Genomic DNA, 27,325 nt, shown 5'->3' with positions numbered 1-27,325 from the left:
AAGGTGCACACGTTTTCATTGTGCCCTCTGGATAGTTTTGATCCTGGAAACAATCAAATGGCAAATGCCAAAATCGTGACGTCATTCCTCAGGATCAGTGTGTCTTTTGCTGTTATAAAGTGGTGACCTGTTGTGGTTCAGATTTGAAGCTGAAATCTCTAATTGGCTCAGACAGTGTGTGTGTGTGTGTGTGTGTGTGTGTCCACAAGAGTCCAAGCAAATGCAAAAGCATCAGTTTAACTTTTTCCTGAAGCAGTCACATACAGTTTCTTCTAATATGCACAAAAATGTCAAGACATTTTGATCAAACTGCGACATAAATCATTCACCATAAGTTCTGTCATGGTTTTAGACAAAATATTTAAACTTTTAAACTGTGTGTGACTGCAAAGTAAGAAAAATAAATCTTAAAAAAATTCCAAACTAACTTATATTTTGAAGAAAAGAAACAAATAACCCACGAAAAAGTTTTAACCTTCCTTTTCCCACTTTTTCACAAATTCATTTTTTTAATTGCATACAAAAAATTCTATCTGTCATATCACAAGACTGTGCATTTTTTAAAGGCACTAATCAGCAAAATTAAAAAAGAAAATTTCGGTCAACATTTTTTTCCCTTCACAATCTTTCCTTTCACTTTTTTCATCTCATGTCTTTAAATCAAGTCAGTGCACCACAGGTGCCTGTCTGCATTATTTAAACTTCAAATGCTGCCGTACCTGGAGAGCAATGTGTTATGGTCTGAACACATGTTTCTTTGGCAGGTTGGAGACACAGCATTAGTGCCTGTCTTCGATCAAAGTGATTTATTTTAAATCCAGGGGAAAAATATATATGTTGAAAGCCTCATCTCGATGTAGTTCTACAGCAGTTCTTATCACTTGTCACTGTAACTGAGGCTCTCTGAAGAACTAAAAGGAGATTTTTAAAGTGCAGTCTGAGGTATTTTCAGGAGATTATTACAAAAGTCGGTAAAGGTGACTTTCTTTCAGACACAACAGTCAGAAAGGGAGATTTTTGGCACATATAGTTCTATTTGGGTTCACATGCACTGACATAAATTGTAAATATCTTTTCAAACGTTGGGTGTGCCTCCACTTTCTAAAACATGCCTGACTGTATATAAAGACAAATCAAACTTTTTGAAGATTCATTCGTTTTACATTAGGGAAGATTCTTGTGAGCTGAGGGTACTTTCACATTTTAAATTAACTAAAAAACTAAAAAAATCACCACAGAAAAATTCATCTTCTTTTAGCACGTGACGCATTTTCAGTACCAGCACCAAAAATCAAAGGAATTCAGACTCTCCCAGAACAAACCATGATTTTATTTAATTAATTGTGTTCTTGTATATCTATTTTAGCTGTGAATATATTTTAATGTGTAGAATAAAATCAAAAAAGTTTCTTTTGTTTGTTTATTTTTAATGACATCTCACACAAAAAAAATTATTAATGCTCTTTTTCTACAATAGCGAAAGTCAAAGGATCCAGCAGGTAATGCAAGGTGCCATCTGCTGAGAGCTCTCCATTGAATACAGAGTCTCCCTGTCAATTTTTTCTTTCTTTCTTGGACTAAACGATGTTTTTCCATCTTTAAAACGTATCTTGTTGTAGTCACATGTTAAGAGCTTACTCGCATGTATCCTTGAAGATGTCGGTGAACAATATGGCTGCTTTATTTATTTATTTAGTGGTGAACAACTTAACCTTACATAAAATCTCTTCTCAATTATTATAGACGTTAAGGCATTCAGTAATCATCAGACTCCAAACGCAGGATTATGCGCCGTAGATGTCTCTCTGTGTTTAGCCTCTCCTCTGTTTCCCTTCCTGAAGTGCAACCCTAAGATCTGATCCCTACTCCAGTTCACCCACTGCGGGCTTTAATATGTTCGCGTTCTGGGGCATTGTTGAGGGTGTCTGTGTGGGTCTGAAAGGAGCTTTTGCTCTTCGAGCTTCAGGAAACAGGGATTTGGTCTTAATAGCCGAGGAAGCAGTCAACTCCACACCTGCTTCTTCTTTTTAGGGGCAGAATTAGAAATATTTATAGTATGGCACGAAATAAAGCAAAACTATTGTTGTTGTTATTATTATTATTATTATTATTATTAAGTGGAAAAATTGTTGAGCTTCTTATTTAATAAATTATCAGTCTTTGCTAAAAATGGGCTTGCTAAAACGAATAAATAAATAAATACAAATAATTATTATATTAATTGTAGTCTGATTTAAGAACAGTAACCTGAGTAACATGAGTAACTTGATGTATCAAACTGACATCAATTAAACTAAACAACAACGACAAAACAATCAAAGCCCTACATAAAAGTTAAGGTTTGAAAGATTTATGGCTATAATCTAGCATTTCAATAATAATAATAATAATAATAATAATAATAATAATAATAATAATAATAATAATAATAACTTCATAAACTTCGGTAATTAAAAGTTTTCATAGTTTCACGTTGACACAGCTCACACTAGCTTCACTGGTAACTCGTGAGGTTTCTATATACAAATTATAAGCGAAAGGGGGACCGGAACAAAAATGAATCGGCAATGAAGGCAGCCGATGATCACACGGCAGTAATGCCACAGCCTCTGTCAGGGATTTATATGTGCCATGCATTTCTTTTCTTTTCTTTTCTTTTTTCTTTCTTCCCCAAAATGGCTGGATGATAAATTCTCGCCCTCTCCTCGGATACCCCCCCCCCCCCCCCTCAAGCCCCCCCCCCCCCCCCACACACACACACACACACTCACACACACACAAGCAGACACACACACACACACACATACACACACACACACACACGCACGCACGCACACGCACACACACATCGCTTCAAAGAAGTCTGAAACTTTGACTGCAGTAGGCCTGTTAGCGGTGGAAGCTTTGAAAAAAAAAACATTCTGTATTTTATTTGCCTGCATTTTCTTACAGACAAATAAACAGCAAGTGAACGCGTTAGGCAACACAATCACGAGCAATGCAGAGCGACCTTTCTGACAGCCTACCTTTGTCTTTCCACGGTCAGTCACATCCATATTATTCCCTTTAATCGATCCACGTTAATCAAACCTGTACTAGATGATCTAAATGTAGCGCCACAGGCTGCTAAGAGGAGCTGCTCCGAGCTCTCTGTGCACAGCACTGCACTGCGCTGCACGGCGAGTCTCTGCACAGTCTGAACATCTGCTCATTTCACGTGACTTTTTTTTAAAAATACTAACATCTGTTCTAAATAGGTTTCATTCTGTGCCTCTGCACCGTGTCAATTGCCAACTCCTCTCCTCGGAGAAAGGGAGAGGAAACTTATTTAAGGTAGCTTCTAAGGCCTGAATTGGAAATTATTGTTATTATTTTTTTTAAAAAAGGAAAATATGGGCTTTTTTGAAATATGGGGATTGGTCACAGCTTCTAATTGCTGTGGGCCCTGATTATTTATCTGATGCTATAGTGGAAATGGTTCACAGTAAACATTTCGGGGGGGTGAAAATGCTGTTGATACATAGTTGGGAGCCATTTCCCCTGAACGTCCAGTGCTTCCACGCGGGGACCCACAGCCTACCTTCACGGCCTCCTTAAGTTTCATAGACATCTGGGAATTCCATACATGCCTCCCAAGCCAATTACACACCTTCAAACGGGCACGCACTTTGATTTGGACAGCGAGAAGGACTTTCCCAGATCACCGAGATCAATCACAGCACGATAGCACTGTGAAAGATTTATTTAGTGACAATGCGCAGGAATACATTTCAAGGCTATACAACGTGTGGAAGTCGCTAAATTACCGCTGATGTAATGTGTGCAATTACCCCAGACGTGATTCAATTTTTTTTCTCATTTATGATCTCATAAGGCACGTCCTTTGTAACTGACGACAATTTCTAAAGAATTTCTGAAATCCTATAACCACTGAAGTGAACTTCTGCTGAAGTTCAGCTGCTGGCAGAAAGGAGACTGTAGCATGAGTCCAGCAGCGGGCTCATCTGACCTCAGTGTAACTCATTTACTTATAATGGCGAGTTTCAAGCACAGGCCTTAATCCAACTGTAAACAAAGCCAGAGAAAGAGAGAGTGAGAGAGAAACTGGAGACTGCACGGGGCTTTCAAAAAATGTTTTAATTAAAACGCAATTTTATATTGACTGGCGCTTTTTTTAACAGCACACACTGTGCTGCAATAAAAACGTTTCTGTCTTTTAAATCACGAGTTGACCTCAACCTTTCCTTAAGTAGTTTTAGTTATATGTGAGAAGCGTAACAAACCATGATTTAAAAAAAATATTATTTTCTTTTTGGATGTGCAACAAATAATAATAATTAAAAAAACCCCCATATATCCAACACTTCTATCCATGCCAGTAATAACTCCATCTGTTTTTCCTAGCTGGCAATAGTGGGAGGTTTTACCATTAAATTGATGGATATGCAAATGCAATCACCCTCCACGTGATGTATGAAAGCTAATTTATTTCATATGTAATTTATGTTGACTATCAAATGTAAGCGTGCTTTACTTGGCAGTAGTTTCGCCCTCCTCACTGGCAAGCACGCTGGGTAAAAAGAAGGAGGGGGGAGGGAGTCAAATGCAAGCAGCTTTCATCGTCTTTTTTTAATGCAAAAAAAGTTATATACAAACATTTACAAAACTGAAAAAACGATAATAAAAAATAGGAACGTATTTATTTCAGACACAGGATCTATTCTCCAATGTAACACGTTTCATCAATAAATAAATAAATGCATTCTGAAAAATATTTTTTTTTGCACAGGTTAGATCCACAAAGTCAGCCTGTAATGTGAGCTACACCACCAGCTGACAGTCTCCCTCTCTCTCGCACACACACAAAAACGAGAAAAATAAAAAACAAAAAAACTGAGACTTCAATAATGCACTTTGACCTCCACAGAAATAAAGCCCAAAGGCATGCATTTAAAAAAGGCGATATTTTAAACATTCGTCGTCAACAGCACGAAAACACACCAGAATTGGGGTGTATGGAGCTAAAACACACGGCTGTGAGTCCCTTTCGGGCCTCTGCACAAAACTTCTGATGCCGTAAGGCGATCCCATGTATCCAGCATTGGACTCCAGATTGTCCCTTTTCAGAATGTGAGTAGTAGATTCAGCAGTCACCTGTAGGTAAAATAAGGCATTCGCTAAGTCACGAAACTCTGCAGAAAGACACAAGGAAAAGTGTACAAAGTAAAGCTGCTTAGGTTGAATGACACCACTGTACTGTACAGCCATAAAACAGTCTCGTGTTTTATTTATTTATTTTCCAGTCATGCAGTTTTAGTTGAAAAAAGCCAAGCGTACCATTTTGGGCATGATTTCTCCAGGTGCTAGTGAGATGTTGACATGGACCAAGCGCCCTCCATCCTCCACACAGAGAAGGCGTAGCTCAGCCTCTCGTGAGCCACATAACTGCAGCTTGACATTTTGGAGTCCAGCTCGTCGCTCTGCAGCACCTGGCAGAGGAAGTCGATGTATCTGGCTGCAAGTTTTAGGGTCTGTATTTTGCTGAGTTTGTCCGAGGGTAAAGTGGGGATAATTTTCCGCAGAGCCGCGAAAGCCTCGTTTAGAGACTGGGTCCTCTGTCGCTCCCGGACGTTGGCCATGACCCGCTGCGATTGGAGCTCCTCGAAAGACTGGGGGCTGCTGCTGCTGGACTTCTTCCCTCTTTTCCCAGGGGTCGGGCTATCTGAGTCCTCCCCATTTTTCCTGCTCGGTCTCCTCTTCCTCCCACATCTCTTCGGCTGTCTGTCCAGCTCCCCCTCGCTGTTGCTCAGGCTGTCCACAGGAGAGACTGGGGAGCTGCCCGATTCTTCCCCCAGATTTTCCTCAGACATCTCCACCTGGGTCGATGGCGGCCAGAAAGTGTCCCCCCAAAATTATTTCCCTCTCATGAAGTCAAAGAGTTAGTCCACCTGTGGCTCTACCAGGCTTTGAAGGCACCAACGAATCCATAAATGGGTTACGGGAAAGACAAGTCTTTTCTGTTACTTGAGATACTTAAGCAGTTCTTATAGGCTGCATGGCGTAAACTTTTTTGGGGGAACGACGGGATTGGTCAACAAGATGAATTACGTGAGTCGAGGGGCGGGAGTATCTCGGCAACTATCAGCACAGCCCTCAGTCCAAAGCCAGAGCTGGGAAAGGCAGCTTAAGGTGCTATTTCTCATGATTGCCTGATTATTATGATTGCAAAACAGACATCAAAATATAATATAAAGTGAAAAGCACAACACGAAAGAAGAGCTGAATTTAATTAGGCTCCTAGCAGTGAGGGAGGAATCGAAAAGTCAAAGGCTGATCAAGGCATTTTCCCCGTTTTCCTTTCCAAGCAAAACGGGGAAAAAAACACATGAAGAAGTTCACATAGCAAAGTGACACACAAGACATGAGAAGTAAAAACAAAGGCGCATAATTTTGTAGTTGAACGGGAGACTGGAAGTTGAGACTGGAGTTGAGACTGGAATAAAAATAAAAAAAACCAGACTAAATAAATAAGTAGTAGAAACGGGCGCACACAACAGATATAACACTGGCACGTGTGCAGGTGTCATGTCTTATTTATTCCTAAGAATCGGTGTGTATCACGCAAAAGTTCCTTAACGAAAGAGATTTAATTCACCCACTTAAGCATAACATGCCTCTACACGGCTGGGGAGTGCAAAAGGAAGACTTTGCTAGGATCCTGGTGTTGATACTGTTTGTGCTAAAAAGGTCTTCAAAATGAGAAAACACAGCAATAATGATCCAGGATGAGGTCTTTCTTTCCTTTCACCAAATCATCATTTAAACAAGCCAACTGCTCATCCATCATCCAACTTCATATTACTGTGTGTGCTATAATCTCCACTAATTGTTCTCTTTTTAAGAATCAACTATAGTAAATTGTGGGGGTACATCTGTAGATATTGGCCATATAGATTTGCATGGAATAAGTGATCCCATCTCACATTTTACCATATAGTGTAAATGTTTATTTTTAAGAACCGAGAGGGCTATTTTAGTTGTAACATTGGGGAAAAAATTCATGTAAAACAGTGTTAGATTCAAATTTTTATGTGCTTGCTCACTCTGGACAAAACTAAAGGAAATGATTTTTTTGCCTGTTGTTTCCAGTCAGAGAGATGAAAAGAGGGCAGCTTTGTGTGTTTGGCTCTCTGGTATTTACTAGGTTGGTGATACAATATCCATCTTGTTTAGTGGAGGATTACTTTGTTTAGGTTGGGAAGAGTGTGGTCCACAGGAGCAGCATCTGGTTCAGGAAACAGGGGGGGGGGTCAGCCAGGGTCGAAGGTCACAACACTACCAAACATCCATTTACATCTTCGTGGAGGCCTGAGACTTAGTAGACGTATTGTTCCGAGGGAAACAGGCTTGTTTAAGTGAGCGGTTTCCTCCTTGTATCAAAACTTTTACATTTTAACTAAAGAGACAATAAACTCTGTTTGAAATTCGTTATTGCCAAACATGCATGCTCATTCATTCATTCATTTTCCTTTGTTAAAAAGTACATGTGAAATGTTTAATTAAAGATTGTGACTTTCAGAGATTTGTACAACTTAAAAAAAAAAAAAAAATCAGAATAGCTAAGGCCTCATCAAGGTGAGCGTACCTGTCTGGTATAATAAATCTCTGGTGTAAAACTTTGCACCATCATCTCTGCTGCACAAAAGAGACAATCCAGTTTTATATTTACTGTTTTTTTGAGCTGTTTCCTTTAAACTGAAATGAAATAAAGTGTTCAAATGAATGAAGCGTTCATCTTTTTAATGTCAATCCATGTGTCATGTACTTAAACTGTTGCAAAGCACATTTATTCAAGTGCTGGAAAAAATTTACTTGAATAATTAAGTGCTGCAGATCTCTCTCTTAGATAAAAACCATGATAAATATATAAATTATGATACTCAACACTTCCACTATCACACCTTTAAAAATAAGTTACAGCTTACAAAGGAAGTGTAGTGCAGTGCTTCGTTGCTATTTGTTATCTTCTTTTACATCTCAGATATTTATGACTACACTGTGTTGTATCACTGAGGAGTTTCAGTCAGTTGCCTTCATGTGTCTGCACACGTGAACTAAGCTTTGTAACTTCTGCAGCCACACTTGTGCCAGAGGAGTTGTGATTTCAAAGTGAGTGCACACTTAGTTCACGAAGAGTCCACATCTTTCCTCATTTTAAAAAGCAGTAATGCAAAAACTGGGATTGAGACCCACGCTACATTTACATTTCTTGGCAGATCTTTCTCCAGAGTTCAGCTCTTTGCTGCTGAAGTAACTCTGAGAAAACACAGCTGCTTCTCGAGAATATGATGTCATCACAGGACAACTCCTTCAGTGTTGATCTTCAATAAGGACAAAACCTTCATCGGTCAGTTACAGACTCTCAGGGCTTGAAGTGCATGAAGAGGAGATAAGCAGCACCGACTGCTTTCTGATGTGACTTACTGCTCAGCCTAGAGTAGTGGCACGTGACAGATGAAGAAAGCCTTTTCCCTTATCAATGAGCAATGAGTGGCTGTTGTGATAAAGTCAAATGCATATTACTGATTCATGCAACTTGACACGTCAGTCATGTGTGACCCCAGAGCGTCATTAACCACCCCTCCCTGAGGTCACATCAAGGCAGACGCAACTCAGGCTCTCACTCTCGAAGCACTGAGTGAGAGCGAGATCCACAGAGACCTGTCTATTTTCTCTGCTCAGGTCTTGGAAGGCCGTGTTTCTCTATCAACCTTCTCATATCTATTGAAATAACAAACCACAGCCCTCCACATGTATGAGTCTCCCGCTATTGACAGTGATATTCATGTTCACTCCATTAAAGTGTAACCGCAATGAGTCCAATGCCAGCTCGCCAAGACGGATCAACTGCACGGAATGAGAAAAGACAGAGGTGCGCTCTTCAAAGAGCAGCTCCAGATAGCGTCTAATCAGCCCTCGGGACTAACAAGGTCAAGCAGCAGAGTTGGATGACCACATTTTTTCCTCTGAAATACTCTCAAAATGTCCCAGTCTGTGGAGAAACCAGACATCGTAATCAGGGTTCTTTCTGATAGCGGGGGATGGCGAGATTTGGGGTGTTGAATTGGGAAGTGATGATGAAAACAGCCCTTTATAAGCTGTCTGGACACATAGGAGCCAAGACTGCTGAAGTTAGCTGTAAAAGAAAGCCTTTGAAAGCCTCGGCGCTTTGATGTTACAGGTTCTAATCGTGGCTCAAGCCAGATTTCACGGAGCAGAATACAAATTTACTTTGAGAAATGCAGCAAAGCCGAGCCCATCTCTGCCCATTCCTTATCTAATAAAAATATCATTTTTTGTGAAGCGAAAGGTTCATATTGTGCACAAAGAAGTGCAGATGTGTAGAGGCATAAGTGTGAGTGTAATGGATGTTCTGTTAAATCTCGTCATGTGATCCTAATGACTCTGCGGGATATCAGACAGCTCAACCGGACAATGACACCTTATTAGCCACTAAGAACCAACAAACGCCCAGTATGTTTTCACAGCTTGGAAACTCTGGGTGATGTGGGGACTGTGAAGAACTGGCATCCCAGCAGTATAATCTCTGCTTAAAACACACACAGACACACACTTGCACACACAAAACAAACACAGACCCTCCTCCGAGAGCTTGAGGAAGAGTTTCACTGGCCAAATGTTACTCACAAAACACAATTTATGTATTCTCTGTATTGAGAAAAAACAAGAGCTCACTGATTTCTAAACTGTTGTCTCACTTTTTGTCAGTGAAAAACTAGAGCATAATCTAAATACATTTTATGGCCCTGCTTTATCTAATGCCTCGGTACCACTGAGTCATGCCTTCTGCTGGCTATAAAGCATGCTGCCATCCAGCAGACCACACACACATTCACCCATGCTGCTGCAGCATGGAGACCAGTGCACTGACCCATGCAATGAAAATATCTGTTCACAGAGCTACAGTAGCTTTATCACATTTTGCTGGGCTGTAGGAGATCAACAGGTGCTGCACTGTGATATGGTACATAGTGACCAGTCTAATATAATAACCCTACAATAATACCAACGTTCATAAAATCTGCCTGTTGCACAGAGGTGTTTGTATTAATGTGTCTGCTTTACTGACATCATTGAAGGAACTCAAGTCAAAAAATTATACATCACAATCTGATTACATGTCTGTCATGTAATGACAGACATGTAATCAGATGTATGTAATCAGATGTATACAATCAGATGTATGAAAATGGTCTGCTGAGCTATATTACTTATGAAGAGTACTTGTACAGCTTGGATTAGAAACAGACAACTGACTTCAAGAAAGTCATAGAGGGCACAAGCTGGAACATCACCAAAGAAGAGGAAGATCTATTTTTTTCATTACATCCGATCTTTAAAAGCATGTCAGTAATATCCAGTGTGGTTCATACATTGCTAAAAACACTGCTCACAGTGCAATAAACAGCTGGTACTGAGAAGAAAATACAAAAAGACTCTGGAGCTGACTTTCACATAAACTTTTTTTTTATAGCCTTTCAGACTGCTGTTTGTTTGCCCACACTACTGGCACCAAATCCTAATCCCACCTGGGGCACCAAAGTAGCTGGAGCAGGGCCTTCACTAATGCCCTCCCCTACACTTATACAGAAGTGCATTTGGATGGACATGTGTTTACTTTCTCACGTATATAGAAATATGCATTTAAACAACTGTGAAATCTCCGGGGAGAAAATAGCAACCTGTAGATTGTTAGTGACTATGAAACTTTACAATGAACTAAATTACAGTTTTCCACAGTTACTTTTCCAGAGTTGAAACTATGCAAACAACTGCAGAAGCAATTTAATGCTTCTGCATTTAGCAGAGTTACATAGTTGTGCATTTTACTCCTTACTAGACAGTACAATTTCTGTGGTAGGATTATTCTGACAGACCTGGTCTAGGCCTTGCTGCTTAAAAGCTGCAGGTTAACAGGTTGGATAAAAAGGTTGGAATTTAAAAAAGTGCTCAGCCACTTTACTAGACCACAGATGTACTTAATAAAGTGGCCATTTGTACTTAATATATTGGCCAGCAACTTTATTCAGTACACAGGTGTCCCTAAAAAATTTGGTAATTGTGTACCTAATCAAATGGCCTCATTTATACCTAGTGTTGTGGTCAGAGGTGTATGCAATAAAGTGTCCAGCCATTTTTAAAAGACACACAGATGTACCTAAAGTGCTGCAACTTTTTTAAGGCATAAAGTGGCTACATATATAGCTGCACCTGATTACGTGACAACAGGTATACATAATAGGTATACATAATAAAGTGGTGCTTTTTTATGCCCACAGATATACCTAATAAAATGGCCAGAGGTGTATCTAATAAAGTGGGTGGCCATTTAAAAAGGTACATGGTATGCCTAAGAAAGGGTCCAAAGGTGTACCTAATAGAGTGGCCACAGATGCATACACAGGTTTACTTGCTAAAATGGCCACAGGTGTACCTGATGAAGGTGTACCAAATAAAGTAGCCAGTCATGTTCACTTTATCTGAGACACAGAGTGAGAAATTGGTTCACCAAACATTTTAGAAGACAGCTGAACGCACAGGACCACCACTAACAATGTAGGAGCACTAAGATTAAATGCTTCCTTTTCAAAATATCGTTTGATGGTGCTGTACATTTAGGAGTGTCCTCCACTTCATATTTGATAAATGCAAAATATACATCAAAAGAAATATATGACTGATTTATTTCCCCTCTCAAACACTGAAAAATAACATTCATACAACTCAACTACAGCATTTCTTTCCAGAAACAGTGTAATTACTTGATAATAAACAGACCCAGCTCTCATCAAATTTTACTGGATTTTTATCTGCTGGTGAAAAAGCTACAAATCTGGAATAGATAAATGCCTTTGATCTCCGATTATTTTTCCCCCAATTTTGTCTCAACTATCTTGACAACAACAAAAAAAACCCTGTCACATTGTTGATGCTTTATGACTCTAGAGAACATAAATTAACCTCTCAGTCAAATATGTGTCCATAAAAATGCTCAAATAAAAAATGTGAGACAACAACATAAAAAATGAGCTTTCTTGCAAAACCTTTACAGTAAATTGAGGTATCTGTGGAATGAGCATGAGTATTTTTATTGGAGCGCTCCCATACCCAGAAGTGCTCTGAAGGTGCATGTTGGGTAACAATCATGCTGTCAGTAAAAAAATAAGAAAAAAAATGTAACTGATTTGACCCCCCCCCGCCCCCCCCCAAAAAAACCACACCATTAAAGTGTAATTGGTCTTCGTATGAAATAAAATAATTTAATGTTAGAAATGTAACAGCTGCATCTTTATCTCTGGCTTCAAGCCCATTAAAACAACACTGGCAGAGCACAGGCTGGACGGCAACATAATGTGGCATGTCATTGAGACTTACAGTACATTAAGTGATGAGGGTGGCTCTTCGCTCTAACCACACGTGCTGTGGGGACTCCCACCACAACTCCAATTAATAAAGCCTCTATGAGGAGAGATGAGGTCAAACAGAGTGCTCCAGCTGCACATGAGAAAGAACAGTTTAAAGAGGGATGATAGGCAGAGATGTGGGGGTGGCGGTGGAGCACCTGGGGAGTGATCAGGACTGAAGACGCAAAGGAAAGCATCATATCCAGCGCCAAAAACAACAGAGGAGGGGTGTGAAGGGTGTCAGATAGATAGATAGATAGATAGATAGATAGATAGATAGATAGATAGATAGATAGATAGATAGATAGACTCGTGCCTCTATGACAGTATCATTGGTGGCTTTCAACCCCTGTGCACCAATAAGTTCAGACTCCCAGGGAAGCCTTTGGAGGTAGACACTAACTCTCCCCTGACCTGCAGCTGTGTTCCCATCTCCTCCAGATTTCTGCTCACCTCTGCTCCTCCCAATGTGTCAGTTAAAAGCGACCTCCTCCTCCTCGTTCTTTAGCCAGACCAATCTGTCAGGACCCAATAGGCTACCTTTCCAGCTATGTTGTTTTTGGAATAGTAGCCCTTCAGCCCCACTTATTCTCCCTCTTGGTTGACAGAAATTAGTCAAGAGGACACTATTCTGTGACAGATTTATCCCCCATCCCTTATCTCCATTGAGTAGTAGATAGCAGGTTTTGTGTTGCTGGTGTTTTTTTGGTTTGTTTTTTTTCCTCATGATGTGTTAACTCATCAATGTGGAAGTTGTGTGGTCATGATGGCCACCCAGCTCTTTTCAAGATGTGAAGTTTGACTTCAAGTTAAAGGAGAAAAGATATGAAAATGTTATCAGACTAGACTTTCGACTGTCCAATACATAACCAACAGTCATAGCAGAAGTATGAGCTTCATTTGGATGATGAGGGCTTACTTGTTGTTGTAATATGTAGACATCTGCAGCTTAAAACTGCTCTTTCCATCTGCTAGATTTTTTTAAGTCGTAAAACAGAGATGAAAAAATGAATATGTACTATGCAACCACCGGTAGTTGTGACATTAAATAGGCTTTTACTGTAGTTGAAAACACCTTGCAGTAATCAGGTATAATATTATTTTGATTTCTTCTAGGCTTCTGAATTTCAGAGGAAATTATTATCTGTTTTACTCCAGCATGATAATTGGACTACTCTGCAGAGGCTGTGAGTCAGCAGCTCAAGCAGGTCATCCACTAATAAGAAGGTTGGTGGTGCAACTGCTGGCTGCTCCAGTCTGAAAGCTAATCCTTGGCCAAGAGACCGACCCAAAGTTGCTCTTTGCATCCATTGGTGTGTGAATGTTAGATAGAGAAGCACTGAGGTCTAGAGAAAAGTTCTTGTGCAAATGAGGCATGTCGTATAAACCTCTATGTGTTCAAGTAGACTATAAAAGTAAAGAATGGGTCAATTTGCCACTACAGTTGAAATGTTGTCAGGGATATTGGTCAAACGTATGCAAAAGTCAAGTCATGAAATGACTCAGAAAACCTTTCACGATCTATTTACTTATAGGCAATGCTGTGCCTCATGTACTGTATACTTATAGGACCACTTCATCCAGTAAGACCTGAACAGTAACCCTGAACTGTTCAGGTCTCACTGTCTGTTGTTGTGATTTGGCACTACATAACTACATAAATAAAACAGAATTGAATTAAACAACTTAATTTAAATGGAAACATTAAACTAACTGCTAAATTGTTATTTTTTTAACCTAAACATTATAATCCCATGAATCTTTGGGCTGATAGGTGCTAAACTTTGTGTGTTGTACATACTTTAAGCAAGGATTTACTTGTAGTTTCAGTATTAAAAAAGTTTATTAGTAATTAGCAGTTTCACCAAATTCCATTCTGCTTCAATGCTCTCACATTTGGTTATCACAACCTTTTTTTTCTTTTCCACTGCATTAGTTATCACATAACCACTCAGGTTTATACATATTAAGGGCGAAATTTCCTGGAGTTCCACACTGGGAATCACAGCCCTCAATAAAACAGTTACAAGTAACCAGCTACAACAACACAATAGTATTGTTGCATTCACTGTTTAAAACAAAAAAAAACAAACCAATTGTGCAATTACTTCAGAACAAGTTTTATGTACTTTAAAAAGTTACTAATTCATAAAACATCCCTGCAGGTACTTCAAAGGCCTTTAAAGCCCTTGTAAAAGAAATACCCCAGGTCTGACGAATGAATGGAGCCATGATGTAAAAATCACAAACCTATTAGGAAGAAAAAACACTACTAGAGGTTCAGTAGTGATATGTTCACTGTCAAACTCTTATGCCACAATCCTGCACATTCCCATGTCTCATTCCCAGCTCTCCTCCATCTGGTTTGTACATTATCGATGGAGTGGGAGTGTCACAGTTGGTACGTCAGCCCCGTCAGCAGATACACTCTCTGCACCTCCTCCACACCGTCATGGTACACCTGACAAAACCTAATGCAATATAGGATGTGATCACATCAGCAAAAATAAACCAGTCTGCTAACTAGGGAGCAGAAGGGGAAACACTTTGCCACCATCCCCTTGAAGGCAAAGCAATTGTGCTAAATTGAGGACTTTGGTTTGAGTTGCAGATGCGGATGTTTATAAATAGCAGAGCGGGTTTATTTGTGTGTTCTAAATTTCCTCAGTCTTTATCTCAGGGTTCTGGCATGATGAAACTAGGGTTCTGCAAGGTTGGTTGATGGAAAAAGTGAGAGTGAGAGTAAAGTAAAGTGTCCAAGGATGTGGATGGTGATTACTCACAAAGCCTCTCTGAACGCTGCCAAACACTTCAGGTTGTTTTTTTCCCAGTGAGTCATTTGGTAACAGAGCTTCCTCCAACCCAGCGGTGGTCATGGGAAGAGGCTCCAAGCGGGGCTGTTAGTCAGAAGAAAGACATTGATCTCCGGGCAACAATCGGCACCTTGTAAAATGCTTGTGCACTGCAAATCTGCTAAAACTGGAAACTACAGACCTTTCCAAATCTGTAAAACTACAACCATCTCTGTTTTTGTATTAGGGATTTGAAGACTTTTGTTTTCGCTCATATTATGCAATGGTACAGGATGCATGTTAAATGCAGCTATAAAATTTCTGTGTTAGTGAGAATAGAAAACAACTGAATTATTGTGTCTCTTATTGCTGTTGAACCTAAACCGATACACCTCTGATTTTCAACCATCATTTTTTATTGTAGATATTCTTTTAGTGGTTTTGTTTTTTGTTTCTTTAATATATGGAGTCCAGCTATGGTGCAGGTTGCTGTGGTCTCAGCATTTCATCATGCTCTGAGTGACTATAACACTGGTGATAAATGAAGTGCAGCCAAAGAAACTGTAAACCCGTGTTTTTCTGCTGACTTTTTCTAATTGCTGAACTTTCTCCTCTTTCACATCATCTATTACCAAATTATTAGAGTCTAATCTGAAAGTGGTGGAGAGCAGGGAACAGTGGGGGCTGGAGAGAAGGAGTGGGAGACACCACTGCTACCTTTGCAGCGTGCATAAATCACCAGGCTAATAAATTGAAAGCTAAATGACTTCTTGCCCTCAACATATATCATGGACGCAAACCAAATGAAGCCTTATATACCCTGGAGGACAGAGGAATGCTTCTGTTCATAACAGTGATTTGTGGATGGCTCCCATGGCTGCTGGCTTCAGAGAGTCACACTCTGTGGACTCTGAGCATGCCCACTTATAACAGCAGGGATACTTGTTGAGATTTTTTTTGTTGAGATAAAAATAGGAACAATCCAAACTGCTTGCAGGTCAGAACAAGATGCAGGCATTGGAGTATAAAGGTGCATTACTGAGCATGCTTTATTTGTCTTCCTGAGAGAGTTTCATAATGTTGATGAGTTATTATTCCCTAAACGGAACTAAGACATAATTAACACATAATTTAGGATATTATTTTTATTTATTTATTACAAGAGTGCTGTTAGGTAACGACATGTCAGAGCTGAGCAACTAACCAAATGGTCAATGCAACAGTGCCACCCACTGGACTGGATTGGAAGTGTCGGTTCTGTAACGTTGGAGGAATATTTTCTGTTTCAACGAATAGATAAAAAAAGTTTTCCTTGTCAGTCAACAGTAGCAAACTATGAATGCTAGCAAAGTGAAAAGCTAAAATGCATTTAAAATGTGATTTTTGTCCAATACAGCACATATCCCAGAGGACTCCAAAGTTTAAGGAGCTAGATAAATCATCTGTATCTGTCAGTACTAGGAAGATTTAGTATTGACAAGCGCAGAAATGCTCTCTTGATCTTGTTCTGCTCGGCTTTATTGGCTTTTAACTGTGAAGGAATGAAATATAAGGTAGTGCATTTTCTTCTTGATGAATGTGAAGGCCGCACAAATGTCACCATGGTCACACACCATAAGATCTGAGGGCAGGTAGAGGATACTCAACTGTAATAATGACTGTCGATGGTCAACACAGTATACATGCTCTCAGTTAATTCATCATCCAAATGTACATGAAAAAAAAAAACCATTAATAGGCCAAAGGTTTTCTTGGCAGATAGCTGGGAAAAGAGAAAAAGCAACAAGCAATGAAGATTTTTTTTATCTCCCTGGTCAGAAATAATATTATGCCAACGTCTCCTTAATCCCACGCAGATCAGCGGAGTAGACTGAGCAGCTGAGATGAGCTTTGCTTGTGGGATCTCATGCTCATCACTGCAATGATGAACAGGGTTAAAATCTGCAGTGGGCTTTGGCTCTTGTGAAATGAGAGGAACTATAGATGAATGTGTGCTGTACAAACATAACCTGAACGTAGCAGAACAAGCCTCCCCTGTGCTTAGACTGATGATGAGAGCTTAAAGTTTTAAGGGGTGCAGTTGGTACAAGTGTGGGAACATTTTCAGAGTCTCATTTTGTTCTCAACTACAACTCCAAGGAGCTTAACACCGTCTTCCTTGACACAGTTGAAAATGTTCTGACTTATGAGCAGGACTTTGCACAGAGTTTTGGCCGGGGTGTCAGTGACAAAGACTTCTTGATGTGCTGATATCTAATGAGAAGCACTTAGTGGCTCCTGTGGGCTTTGAGTTTTGAGTGAAACAAAGCAGAAGATGGTGTGAATGATCGGGGCAAATTACTGGAATAAAGTCTCATTTTATGGATCATAAACCATAGTTTTATTGTCAGCCTGCAGTTAATTCATAGGAGAAGTATGAGCTAGTTTGCAAACATGAGAAAAAGACTCTGACGTGCATCGATTTGAATGCTTTAAACTGTTATCTGCACTGTCACACTGCTGCTATAAAAGACTCCCAAAACAAAAGTGGTCACATCGTGTTAGCCTCAAAGTTTAATGCCTCAGCGCACCTAAAAAACAGGGACTCGAAAACACACTGTCCATTTTCAAACTGGAACACTTTAATTGTTGAATCACTTCACTGTGATAGAATCAGCACAGACTTTACAACATTTCCTGTTGAGACACCAAATCTGAAGCACATCCTTCAATGTTAAATGACTAAAAAATGTCTATAAAAAGCATTTGTTATCCAATATATATATATGTGTATATAATAAAGACTAAACCACTATATTATTTCACAGTTTTGCAAATGTTTAGCCCTATTTAAGTTCTGTAAGGCTCATTTGTAATTGGTACACTCTGAATGCATCTACTTCCTATATTAATTGGATGAGTCATTCTGTGTCCTGAACACATCACATTAATCAATAACTAGTATGTTTACAGCTTCAGAATGCTATTTTTATGGATATTTAATTACAAATGTTTCATTGTAACTCACATTATTGCTTTTTTAAAAGGATCGAATGCTTGAACCCAAGGATCGTGGAGATAATCTCACAGAGAAATCATTTCTCTGGACCTACCAGCAGTTATTATGACTAAAACAGGGAACCTTTTGTCCCATTTCCTAATGAAGGATGAAGTGTGCACAGAGCAGCGCTTTAAAAATAGCCGTGGGGATCCAATATTCTGGTCTTCTCAAAATAAGCATGTCAAATTTAAAATGTGTTACTAAACCTTGAGTATTGTTCTTTCTGGGGCCATTCTTGTCTCTGGGGATAATTTGAGTGTTTTTCTATGAAGAATTTGACTGTTTTTCAAATATGCTGTGAGTTTCGATTTCCTCACTGTCCCACTGTCCTGGTGATTTGACCTGAATAAATGTTTTTTTTCTTTTTTTAAGAAGAAACAATAAAGTTTGATTAATCTTAAAGAAAAAGCTTCTTTTCTATGAAGTGGTAGCACTACTGAAAATGGGGGATAAGGCTTGTGTGGTGTTACTATAAAAAATAATCTGATGCATACAAAACTAGGCTGCGTGGTCTCACTTTTCACCATCAGAGGTACCGTAATTTTTTGTGCCACAGATTCAATAAGCTGCTGGAAACATTCCTCAGAGATTTGGGTCCATATTGACATGACAGCATCACACAGTTCCTGCAGATTTGTCCGCTGCACATCCGTGATGGTGATTGTGGAGTCCAAGAAGCCAGTTTGAGATGATCTGAGCTTTGAGGTGTATAAAGATGGTTATCCAACTGGAAGTAGCCACCAGAAAATGAGAACATTGTGGTCATAAAAGGATGGTGCTTTGTTATTTGAAGGTGCTGACCTCATCAAAAACTCAGACTCATCAGACCAGGCAACATTTTCCAGTCTTCTATTGTCCAGTTTTAGTGAGCCCTTGCGAGCTGTAGCCATAGTTTCTTGTTTTTAGCTGACAGCTTCTTCTACCGTAGCCCATCTGCTTCAACGTTTGATGTGTTGTGCTTTCAGAGATGCTTTTCTGCATACCTTGGTTGTAACAGGTGGTTGTTTGAGTTACTACTGGCTTTCTATCACCTCAAAGCATCCTAGCCCTTTTCTGACTTCTGACACCAACATGGTATTTTTTTCTGAAGAGCTGCTGCCCATTTTCTCTTTTTTGGATGACTCTCTGTAAACCGTAGAGATAGCTTTGTGGGATAATCGCAGCAGATCAGCAATTTCTTAAATACCCAGATGAGTATGTCAGGCACTAACAACCATGCTACATTAAAAATCTCTTAAATCATCTTTCTTCCCCATTCTGGTGCTCAGTTTGAACTTCAGTAGGTCATCTTGACCATGTCTTCATGTTGAAATGCATTGAGCTGCTGCCTTGTGATTGTCTGCAATAGATATTTGTGTCTTTTGTTCCTAATGTTACCTGTAACATTTGTCCTGCTAAATTAATCCTACGCAGGTTTATCAGTCCTTAGAAAAAGGTTTGTTGTATCATTATACAATCACGTCAGCAGTTCACTCTGCTGCCTGATACCACTTTCCTGTCTTGATTTACTTTTCCCGCACTGCAATCAGTGAGCAAAAGGAAAGTCAATTCAGCGTTCTCTGCTCTGTTTAACTGAGAACTGGCACATAATGCTTTCGACTGAAACTAGCTTAAACAAACAAGTAAAAGCAAACAGCAAGAGAAGATCAATGGAAAGCACTGACACACAAGATGTGTTGTTTGACTTCATTAAAACTGGAAAAACAGGAGACACATATAAGCTTTGAAGTATTCAAATATTGTTAAAATATCTATCTTTATCTCTCTGTCTATTTTCATCACTGGGATGCACAAAGACCTTACTGTTATGATGCAATCATCGGAGTTCTGTGCCTGTATATTAAAACAAAAGATGATCACAATAGGTTTATATCATTTATATTTATTCACATCTTCTTCTTCTTTCTTTTTTTTTTTTTTTTTTTTTTTTACATACAACGTGGTATCAAAGACTGAAGGCAGTGTGTACTGTACATTGCACCACTCTCCATTTGACAAAAAAACCCCCAACATTACATTATGAATCATGAACACACTGCAATTACAATGTATACATTATAAAAGTACTGTTTTTGTGCATTTCTAAAATATTACATTACATTATAAAAATAGCACTAATATTTAAGAAAACAACAGTTTAAGTTACATGTATAGTAGCTCCTTAACAGTTTATTTACTGGCATCAGGGTACCTTGACTTTGGTCATGCGTTTTTATTTTCAGCACGCAGACCTAACACTTCATTCACGGACTCAGAAATGCAACCCTAGATTTTTTTTTTTTTTTGCAACAGTGTTCACATTTATCGGTTTCATCCAGCTACTTTACATTACATTACAGAAAAGCCTTAAACTTTTTTTAAACTCCACTGATACAAACACTTAGAGGAGCCTTGCTGTGGATCCTGATTTAAAGAACTCACCAATTATTGGTTACAATAACTATGCAATACAATAATAGAAAAAAAATGTGCTTATATAAAAACTGTTGGTGGAAGCGTCTTGAAAGGTGTAGAAACAGCACGTGTATTGGGAATGTATTTTTAATAATACAAATTTGTGTAAAATTACCTTTTGACTGAAAGGCAAAGGAATAAAAAGACGAACAAATAAAGCAGAAGGAGTCCTGAGGCACTCTGTTGGTTAGAATTTTGAAAACATTTATAGAAAAGTTATAGAAAGATGAAACAGTTGGAGCAAAAAACAAAAAACCCTTTTCGCATATCGACTATAGAGATTTCATCAGAGTCTCTTAGGCCCCAGTGAAGACTCTTTTGTGGATTTGTGTAATTTTTATTATTATTTTTTGTAAATAAATTTAACCAACAGAGTGCCTCTGGACTCGTTCTGCTTTTATTTAGTTGTTTTAACTGACTCATGAGCAGCTTTTATCTTTTATCTGACAAATAATTACACATCAGGAGCATTGTTAATACCCAGGACACCTGATGGTAGTTGGCTAACCTCATGGAGATTTGACAGAAGGAAAATTAACTTTAACGATATGTGGCATTTCATTATTCATATTTTTCTCAACAGTTTGTTAGCTGTTCTAATATATAATGCATGTAACTGTGTGAGTTTTAATAACATCGGTTCTAATGCTCTGTGCAGAAAATGAACATTGAGACAAAGTAAGCAAAGCCACAAGACAACCAGAAAAGATATGTAACCTGATCATTCGAACCTCACCACCTTGTAACAAAAGATGTTTTGATTGGTGGGTGAGGAGGTTTAGGCTTTTGGGTAAGCAGAGGCTCGAAAGACATCGAGGCAGTTCACTGTGACGAGCACACCGGTCAGGTGCCTCCAATGTCTCGTGGCAGGGTTTTTCATTTTGTCCAGGACAAGGTGCAGATCCTGGATTAGGTCCTTGTAGCTATCTCCATAGCGAAGACTCCAGGAGTACAGAAAGTCATAGGCAGGCTTCCACATTGACTGAAACAGAACACATCGTTATTCTTTTTTTTAAATGTCAGATGTGAAACTTCGAATAACTTTGCTAAAACAAAACATTTAACTGACCTGGGGACCGACTTCACCGTTCTTCCCTCGATGTGGTGCTTCATACCTAGCTATTTGTGTGCTTGAGAACTTTCCCATTTTCTCAGCGAGCTCCCGCCATCGAATTCCCAGCTCCACGGCAGTGGACAGAATGACAGTGTTCTGTATGAGCTGGGCCACAAGACTCACTGAATCCATCCTCAGCAGGCCCTTGACAACCATATTAAAAATACAAATTAGCTATAATGAAAGCAATTAAAGAATACAGTGTGAGGCAAAGCAGAGGGGATTTTAAAGTGATAGTTCATCCCAAAGCCGTCAGCTAAAGGACTTTTTCACAGTGTGAAAACTGTGATTTTCAGAAAGAAAATAGTTCCAACATCAAATGAGATTTGTGGATTTTTTTCTTAATTAGGTCACATTTTTGTGGAAATGGGACTTAATTGCACATTTCTGGTGTATTTTTTTGCTGGCTACTTCATGAAGTTAAAGAGAAGGAAAGTCTTTATAGCTGGTAACTCAAAGATTAGTCAACATACAAAGACAAAAAAAACAACATATACTGATAAACTGTATTATAGACCAGAGGAAAAACACGAACACACTCAGCATTGATCTAAGACAAGGCAGCATGAGTAGTAGGCAGCCACTATAGCTGCTAACCTGATATCGGGGAATGTGACATCGGGATGAACCTAGCATGTTGCAAGCATAATGAAAATGGACCAAAAACAAGGCCACTATTTACTTCCTGTACTTACAACGATGAGTTCATGCAGAAACTTCCTGCCCCTCACAGTGTGGCAGTCTTCCTTCAGCTTTTCCAGAATGCACGCCACTTTATCGGGCTCAGTTTCAGCATGCCTCCGTATGAGTGCGTCCTGAGGCAGCTTGCTATACCCTAAAGCATCTGCAAAACATCTCCAGCTGGTAATGTGCTCAGTGACCAGTGTCTGGATGGCAGAGTACATGTAAGTAAGTTTCTTAAAGGGCTGCGTCATGTTCTCTAGAAGGACTTCTGTGGTCACTTTAATGTCATAGAAGTCAATCACCTGGTCCCTAGTTATGAATTTTATGTTTTTGCAGTGAATCAAACCAGTCTTCCCTCGGAGGAATCCGATATACCACTCTTTGACTTTTGAGTTTCCCACAGACTTAACTGGATTTCTGGAAAGGAGAGCCACCGTGTCACCCTTGAAGTACTCCAGGAGATATTCTACACGTGGCTGACGGACGACAGACTTTAGGGCCACACCGTAGCACTGCAAGTTCACGGGCCTGTCTGTGAATTCTGGTAAATTTGAATGACATTCCTCAGTGATGGGAATAGGTTTTATCATTTTGACCGGCCTTTCTATCTGTCTGGTCGCTCGCTTTTCTGATCTGATGGGTGCAGCAGGAGGGGAAGGCACCTGGAAATCTGCAATAGCTGAACTGTTTGATTCCTTCACTTGTAAATCTAGTTTAAAATGGGTCATGTCTGTATTACTAGAACTAGATAATGCAATGGGCAGATGCAAAACTGTCCCTATTTTCAGCTGACTTTCTCTCACTTCTTTCAGTTTGTCTTCAGCTTTGATTTTAAACATCGAGTCAGTAATGCCGACTTCAACATGAAGGTTGCTGAGCTTGTCTGGTTTAAAGCAATGTTTTCCCCAAAGTTGCAGCACAACTGGAGGCAGGTATTTGTTGCCTCTGCAGATATCAGAAAATGGGAGCTTTGGTGGAACGTCCTCATGGCAACAGACAACTATCACGATCTTAAATGATGGGTGGATGTATCTGGGACCATAAACTGCGACAGTGATTCTGCGGTCAAGGTAATCCCAGACTGATGTAGCAGGGGACTGCAGTGCAGAGGCCTCTGCAACTGCAATCACAAAAAAGTGTGTCTTCAGATCCTGGAGCTTCAGCTGCATCATATTCTTGTGAACGTAACAGTCATTCAATCTGACGTAAGGGCCTGTTCTTTTGTTGGACACCAGCCCGTATAAAGTGGTCATCACTTGACTTGAATCATCACTCTTCACCTCTCCTGACAGTTTCATCTCCAGGGACAAAGTTTCCTTTGTGTTAATGTTGCTGAGAACCACCTCAACGAGGGGACTCATGGTTGTCATGTAGTTGTTGTTGAGTCCAGGGGGAGGATTTAGCACTGCTTTGAGTGTAACTTCCTGGACTTCTCCAGGAGGAACATGTCCTTCTGGTATATGGATGGTAATTCCTGACTCCGGTAACTGTACTGAGCCGCCAGCGTGGCCAATCTTGCAGATAACTTGAAAGTTAGTGGCCTGGGTCTGAGCCCATCCAGGGCTCTGGCTAATCACATTCAGGTCCAGGCATGAGCGTGTTAGCTGCCTATGGCTCAGCCAAGCCATTTTATAGGCCTCTCTGTCATTCTTTAGCCACTCAAAATCTGGACTCAGCACCGGCACGGGTGGTGCGAAGGTGTTCTCCTGTCTCGGCACCTTTCTTTCTATATCATCCATAATGTGTGAAGTACTCCTCCATCTCCCAGACTTGTTGCTGATGTTCTGTCTGCTCTCCAGAAAGTTGCTCACATTGCCTTCATCGGAAGAAGTGCTGATGGCATCATCGTTACTTGCGTACTGATGCCCTTTATGGTCTTCTTGTAAATCCGATGAGTCAAAACTATGCTTGTCTGTGCCGATGTGTACAATATCTTCTAAGAAAGGGTTTGACGCAGATATCTTGTTCCAAAAAGGATTTTTAGTCTGAGATGAAAGTGAAACGTTTGACTGCAAAAATGTCCAGTCAGAGTTTTGTGTCTGTCCTGACACGAGCCCGCCTGTGAAAACCGAGATGGGGGTTAACATTATTACCACATGTTCAAATTCAAAGCACAGGTCACTTAAGTTTGAAACCGAGCATTTTACCATTCAAGTTATTGCTGGGTGGGGCGCTGTCAGTCAGATCAATCAGGGTGCCCTCGGATTTACTCCGCATGAGACTCCCAACACGACGGAAGGACCTGGTTCTTTCAGCTGCCATATTTTCATCTGTAAACATAAACATGGATTCATTATTTTGGGGCGTAATTACATTATTCCTCAAACAATATAATAGGAATTCCAGTGCAAATCAGCTGATCATCAGAAAATGAACAGCAATCAGATGACAATTAAGCCACTATTACAGCGAAATATTTATAAACATTTGAATATTTGCTTTTTTTTTCAAACAAAACAAGAAATAATCTGGAAATCAGGAAATAATAACCAAGCAATACAATTTAATTACGAAGATAATAACTAAGAAATAGCTTGGTATTAACCAGTGCTTTTAGCTGGGTGATATTTGACTGAAATGTAAATACCAGGTTAATAACAAAAGCAAATGTTTGCTGTAAGGCAAAGCCAGTTAAAAAGAGTATGATACTATTAAAAAATATAACCTCTGTGCAAGAAAATTATAATTTCTGTGTAAATATTTGGAATTAAAATTTTCTTGGCATTTGTTTCCATATTATTACATCTAGTTATTATCCCATTATACACATTTCTGTCTAATATAATTCTGCTGAAAACACATGTATTACTCCACCATTAAGACTTTAGTAATGGGATACCATTATTTTACTTCCAGTTTGGATTTACTATAAAAGCAAGTGGCAGCCCTACAAATATCTATAAATATAGATGAATTTGAAAGTGTTGTGACAGGTGGCAACAACCTTCACAATAAAAGTAAAGCTACAGCTTTGTTCTGTCTCACAGGTGTTTCTTCAGGCAGAATGGGCCCCAGGGTTTCGGCGGAACTTCAGTCTGTTACAGAAAGCTGCTCCAAACTGCCTGAACTCTTCAGTTTGTTACTTGTTTGCGTAAAATGACACTACCCATTCAATAGTTGTCACAGTGAGTCAGTCATTAATAATGTGGTTTCTTACACCAGTGCACAAAAACAGGTTGGTCTTGTCAAGCCTATGACACACTAGTCACTTCACAAAGAGCTTCTTCCTATGATCAAAGTCCAGTCCTATTGTACTACAGACCGTCTATTTTCCGAAGAAACACTGCACGGCGGCTTTACTTAATCTGCATTGCATTTCCTTTCCATTATTATTCGAGGCTGAGCAAACAGCTCCAATTAAATTCACGCGAACATTATTTTTTCCCCTCTGATCAGATGAAAACACTATCAAGCAAATCTTTGATTCATTCACAATCCGATCAGAAACACTTTAACACAAAGTCCCTCAGCTCCAGCTTCTCTAAACACATCTACAACATCAAGACACGCGTCACTGCCATTTTCGCACCTGAACAGGTGTAGACTTCACTGGGTAGCGACAAAGTCATAAAGTCTAATGCCTCGGCTGTTCGTCTGAGTGCTCCTAATATTAACACCAAGACGAAAAACTATTAGATACGAGACAAAGAAAGCAAAGTTTGATCTAACCGTCAGCACGAGATGTTTGTAGATTTCCTTCAGCTCTTTGGCTAGAAAAGAGGTCAATCCAGTATCATCAGCGCTGCTTTTTAGGGCGTGAAAACGAGAACCCCGACCTCCTCACGTCACAGCTTCTTCTTATTCGATTCGCTTTTGGCCACTAAGCATTTTGGGACTGGAAGTTTAAATTATTACCGGAATCCCGGAGGAGGAGTGGCCTTAGGTAGACAGTGCCTACAATATCCACAATGCAACACAGTGTTTACGCACAGTACTACACATGAAACTGAGCGATACTCGTGGTTTCGATGTAAGTGTGACTTGACTGATAAGCGCTATAGGGGTTGCAAAAACATATTAGACAGGCTGGTGCACCGACATGAAATAAGGTTAATTTACACAGCCTGAAGAAGCATAACTGGTTTTATGTATTTATATATATATATTATATAGACATTATTTGTACATCGTTGCAACGCGTGAAAGTCACGCAGTGTATAGTTAAGCCAAAAACAACAGAAAACCTACCATTTCTCGTGCTTCTCAGTTTAATGAATGTGTTTGCTGTTTTTTCATGGTCTTCACTGTGGCATTTTATGGCTGCATTTCGAGTAACAACATAAAAGGAGCTTAATCGTTAGCACAAACTTAAGGATAAGTTACAGTGTAACTTACACAGGCACCGGAATGAAACCAAACAGATGATTTAGCGCTCATAGAAATAAGATAAGGGCAGAGCTCGGTAGTAGACGTGTATGAAAGTTACAACTTGAGGAATCTTCCGGCTGTTATTGTTGTTGTTACTGAATATCCTGCTAAAGCTGAAATGTTCCCTCAGAACTGTTCGACTGGCCTGTGGTCTCTGATGTAAGCCCTTTCATCCTCAAGCAATTCTCCAGGAATGCAATAAGCACTCTTGAGTAGATTATGACACTGGAAGTAAAAAAAACAGAAACGGCCTTTGGTTGCTGTAGCTTGAATTTTGCTGTGGGTAATAATCATCTGCTGATACAGAGTGTATAGGTCTAAGTAGCAAACATTTGCAAACCTGTTAGTTATATTCATGTTTCTATTTTACTGAAATGCAGTGCATTCT

General features: G+C 39.6%; 2 protein-coding genes across 4 annotated transcripts; both read right to left on the bottom strand.

The window, feature by feature from the left end:
- Nucleotides 1-4,232: 4,232 nt before the first annotated feature.
- twist1b (twist family bHLH transcription factor 1b) lies at nt 4,233-6,000 on the bottom strand. Of its 2 annotated transcripts, none has more exons than XM_063486618.1 (2): nt 5,338-6,000; nt 4,233-5,192 (listed from the first exon to the last, which is right to left on the bottom strand). In XM_063486618.1, the coding sequence occupies exon 1, from the start codon at nt 5,868-5,870 to the stop codon at nt 5,364-5,366; it is 507 nt and encodes a 168-aa protein (XP_063342688.1). In that variant the 5' UTR covers nt 5,871-6,000; the 3' UTR covers nt 4,233-5,192; nt 5,338-5,363. The 2 variants fall into 2 exon arrangements, with proteins under 2 accessions (XP_063342688.1, XP_063342687.1); XM_063486617.1 differs by having other exon boundaries at nt 4,242-5,154.
- A 14,261-nt stretch (nt 6,001-20,261) lies between these two features.
- macc1 (MET transcriptional regulator MACC1) lies at nt 20,262-26,352 on the bottom strand. 2 transcript variants are annotated; one of them, XM_063486014.1, is made up of 5 exons: nt 26,239-26,352; nt 24,717-24,839; nt 22,581-24,628; nt 21,841-22,029; nt 20,262-21,753 (listed from the first exon to the last, which is right to left on the bottom strand). In XM_063486014.1, exons 2-5 carry the CDS (start codon nt 24,829-24,831, stop codon nt 21,550-21,552), a joined length of 2,556 nt encoding a protein of 851 aa, XP_063342084.1. In that variant the 5' UTR covers nt 24,832-24,839; nt 26,239-26,352; the 3' UTR covers nt 20,262-21,549. The 2 variants fall into 2 exon arrangements, with proteins under 2 accessions (XP_063342084.1, XP_063342083.1); XM_063486013.1 differs by lacking the exon at nt 26,239-26,352 and adding an exon at nt 26,099-26,187.
- Between the last annotated feature and the right edge of the window lie 973 nt (nt 26,353-27,325).

The sequence above is a fragment of the Pelmatolapia mariae genome, linkage group LG10_11, assembly GCF_036321145.2.
Source record: "Pelmatolapia mariae isolate MD_Pm_ZW linkage group LG10_11, Pm_UMD_F_2, whole genome shotgun sequence".
NCBI lineage: Eukaryota > Metazoa > Chordata > Actinopteri > Cichliformes > Cichlidae > Pelmatolapia > Pelmatolapia mariae.
This window is presented reverse-complemented; position numbering and strand designations above follow the sequence as displayed.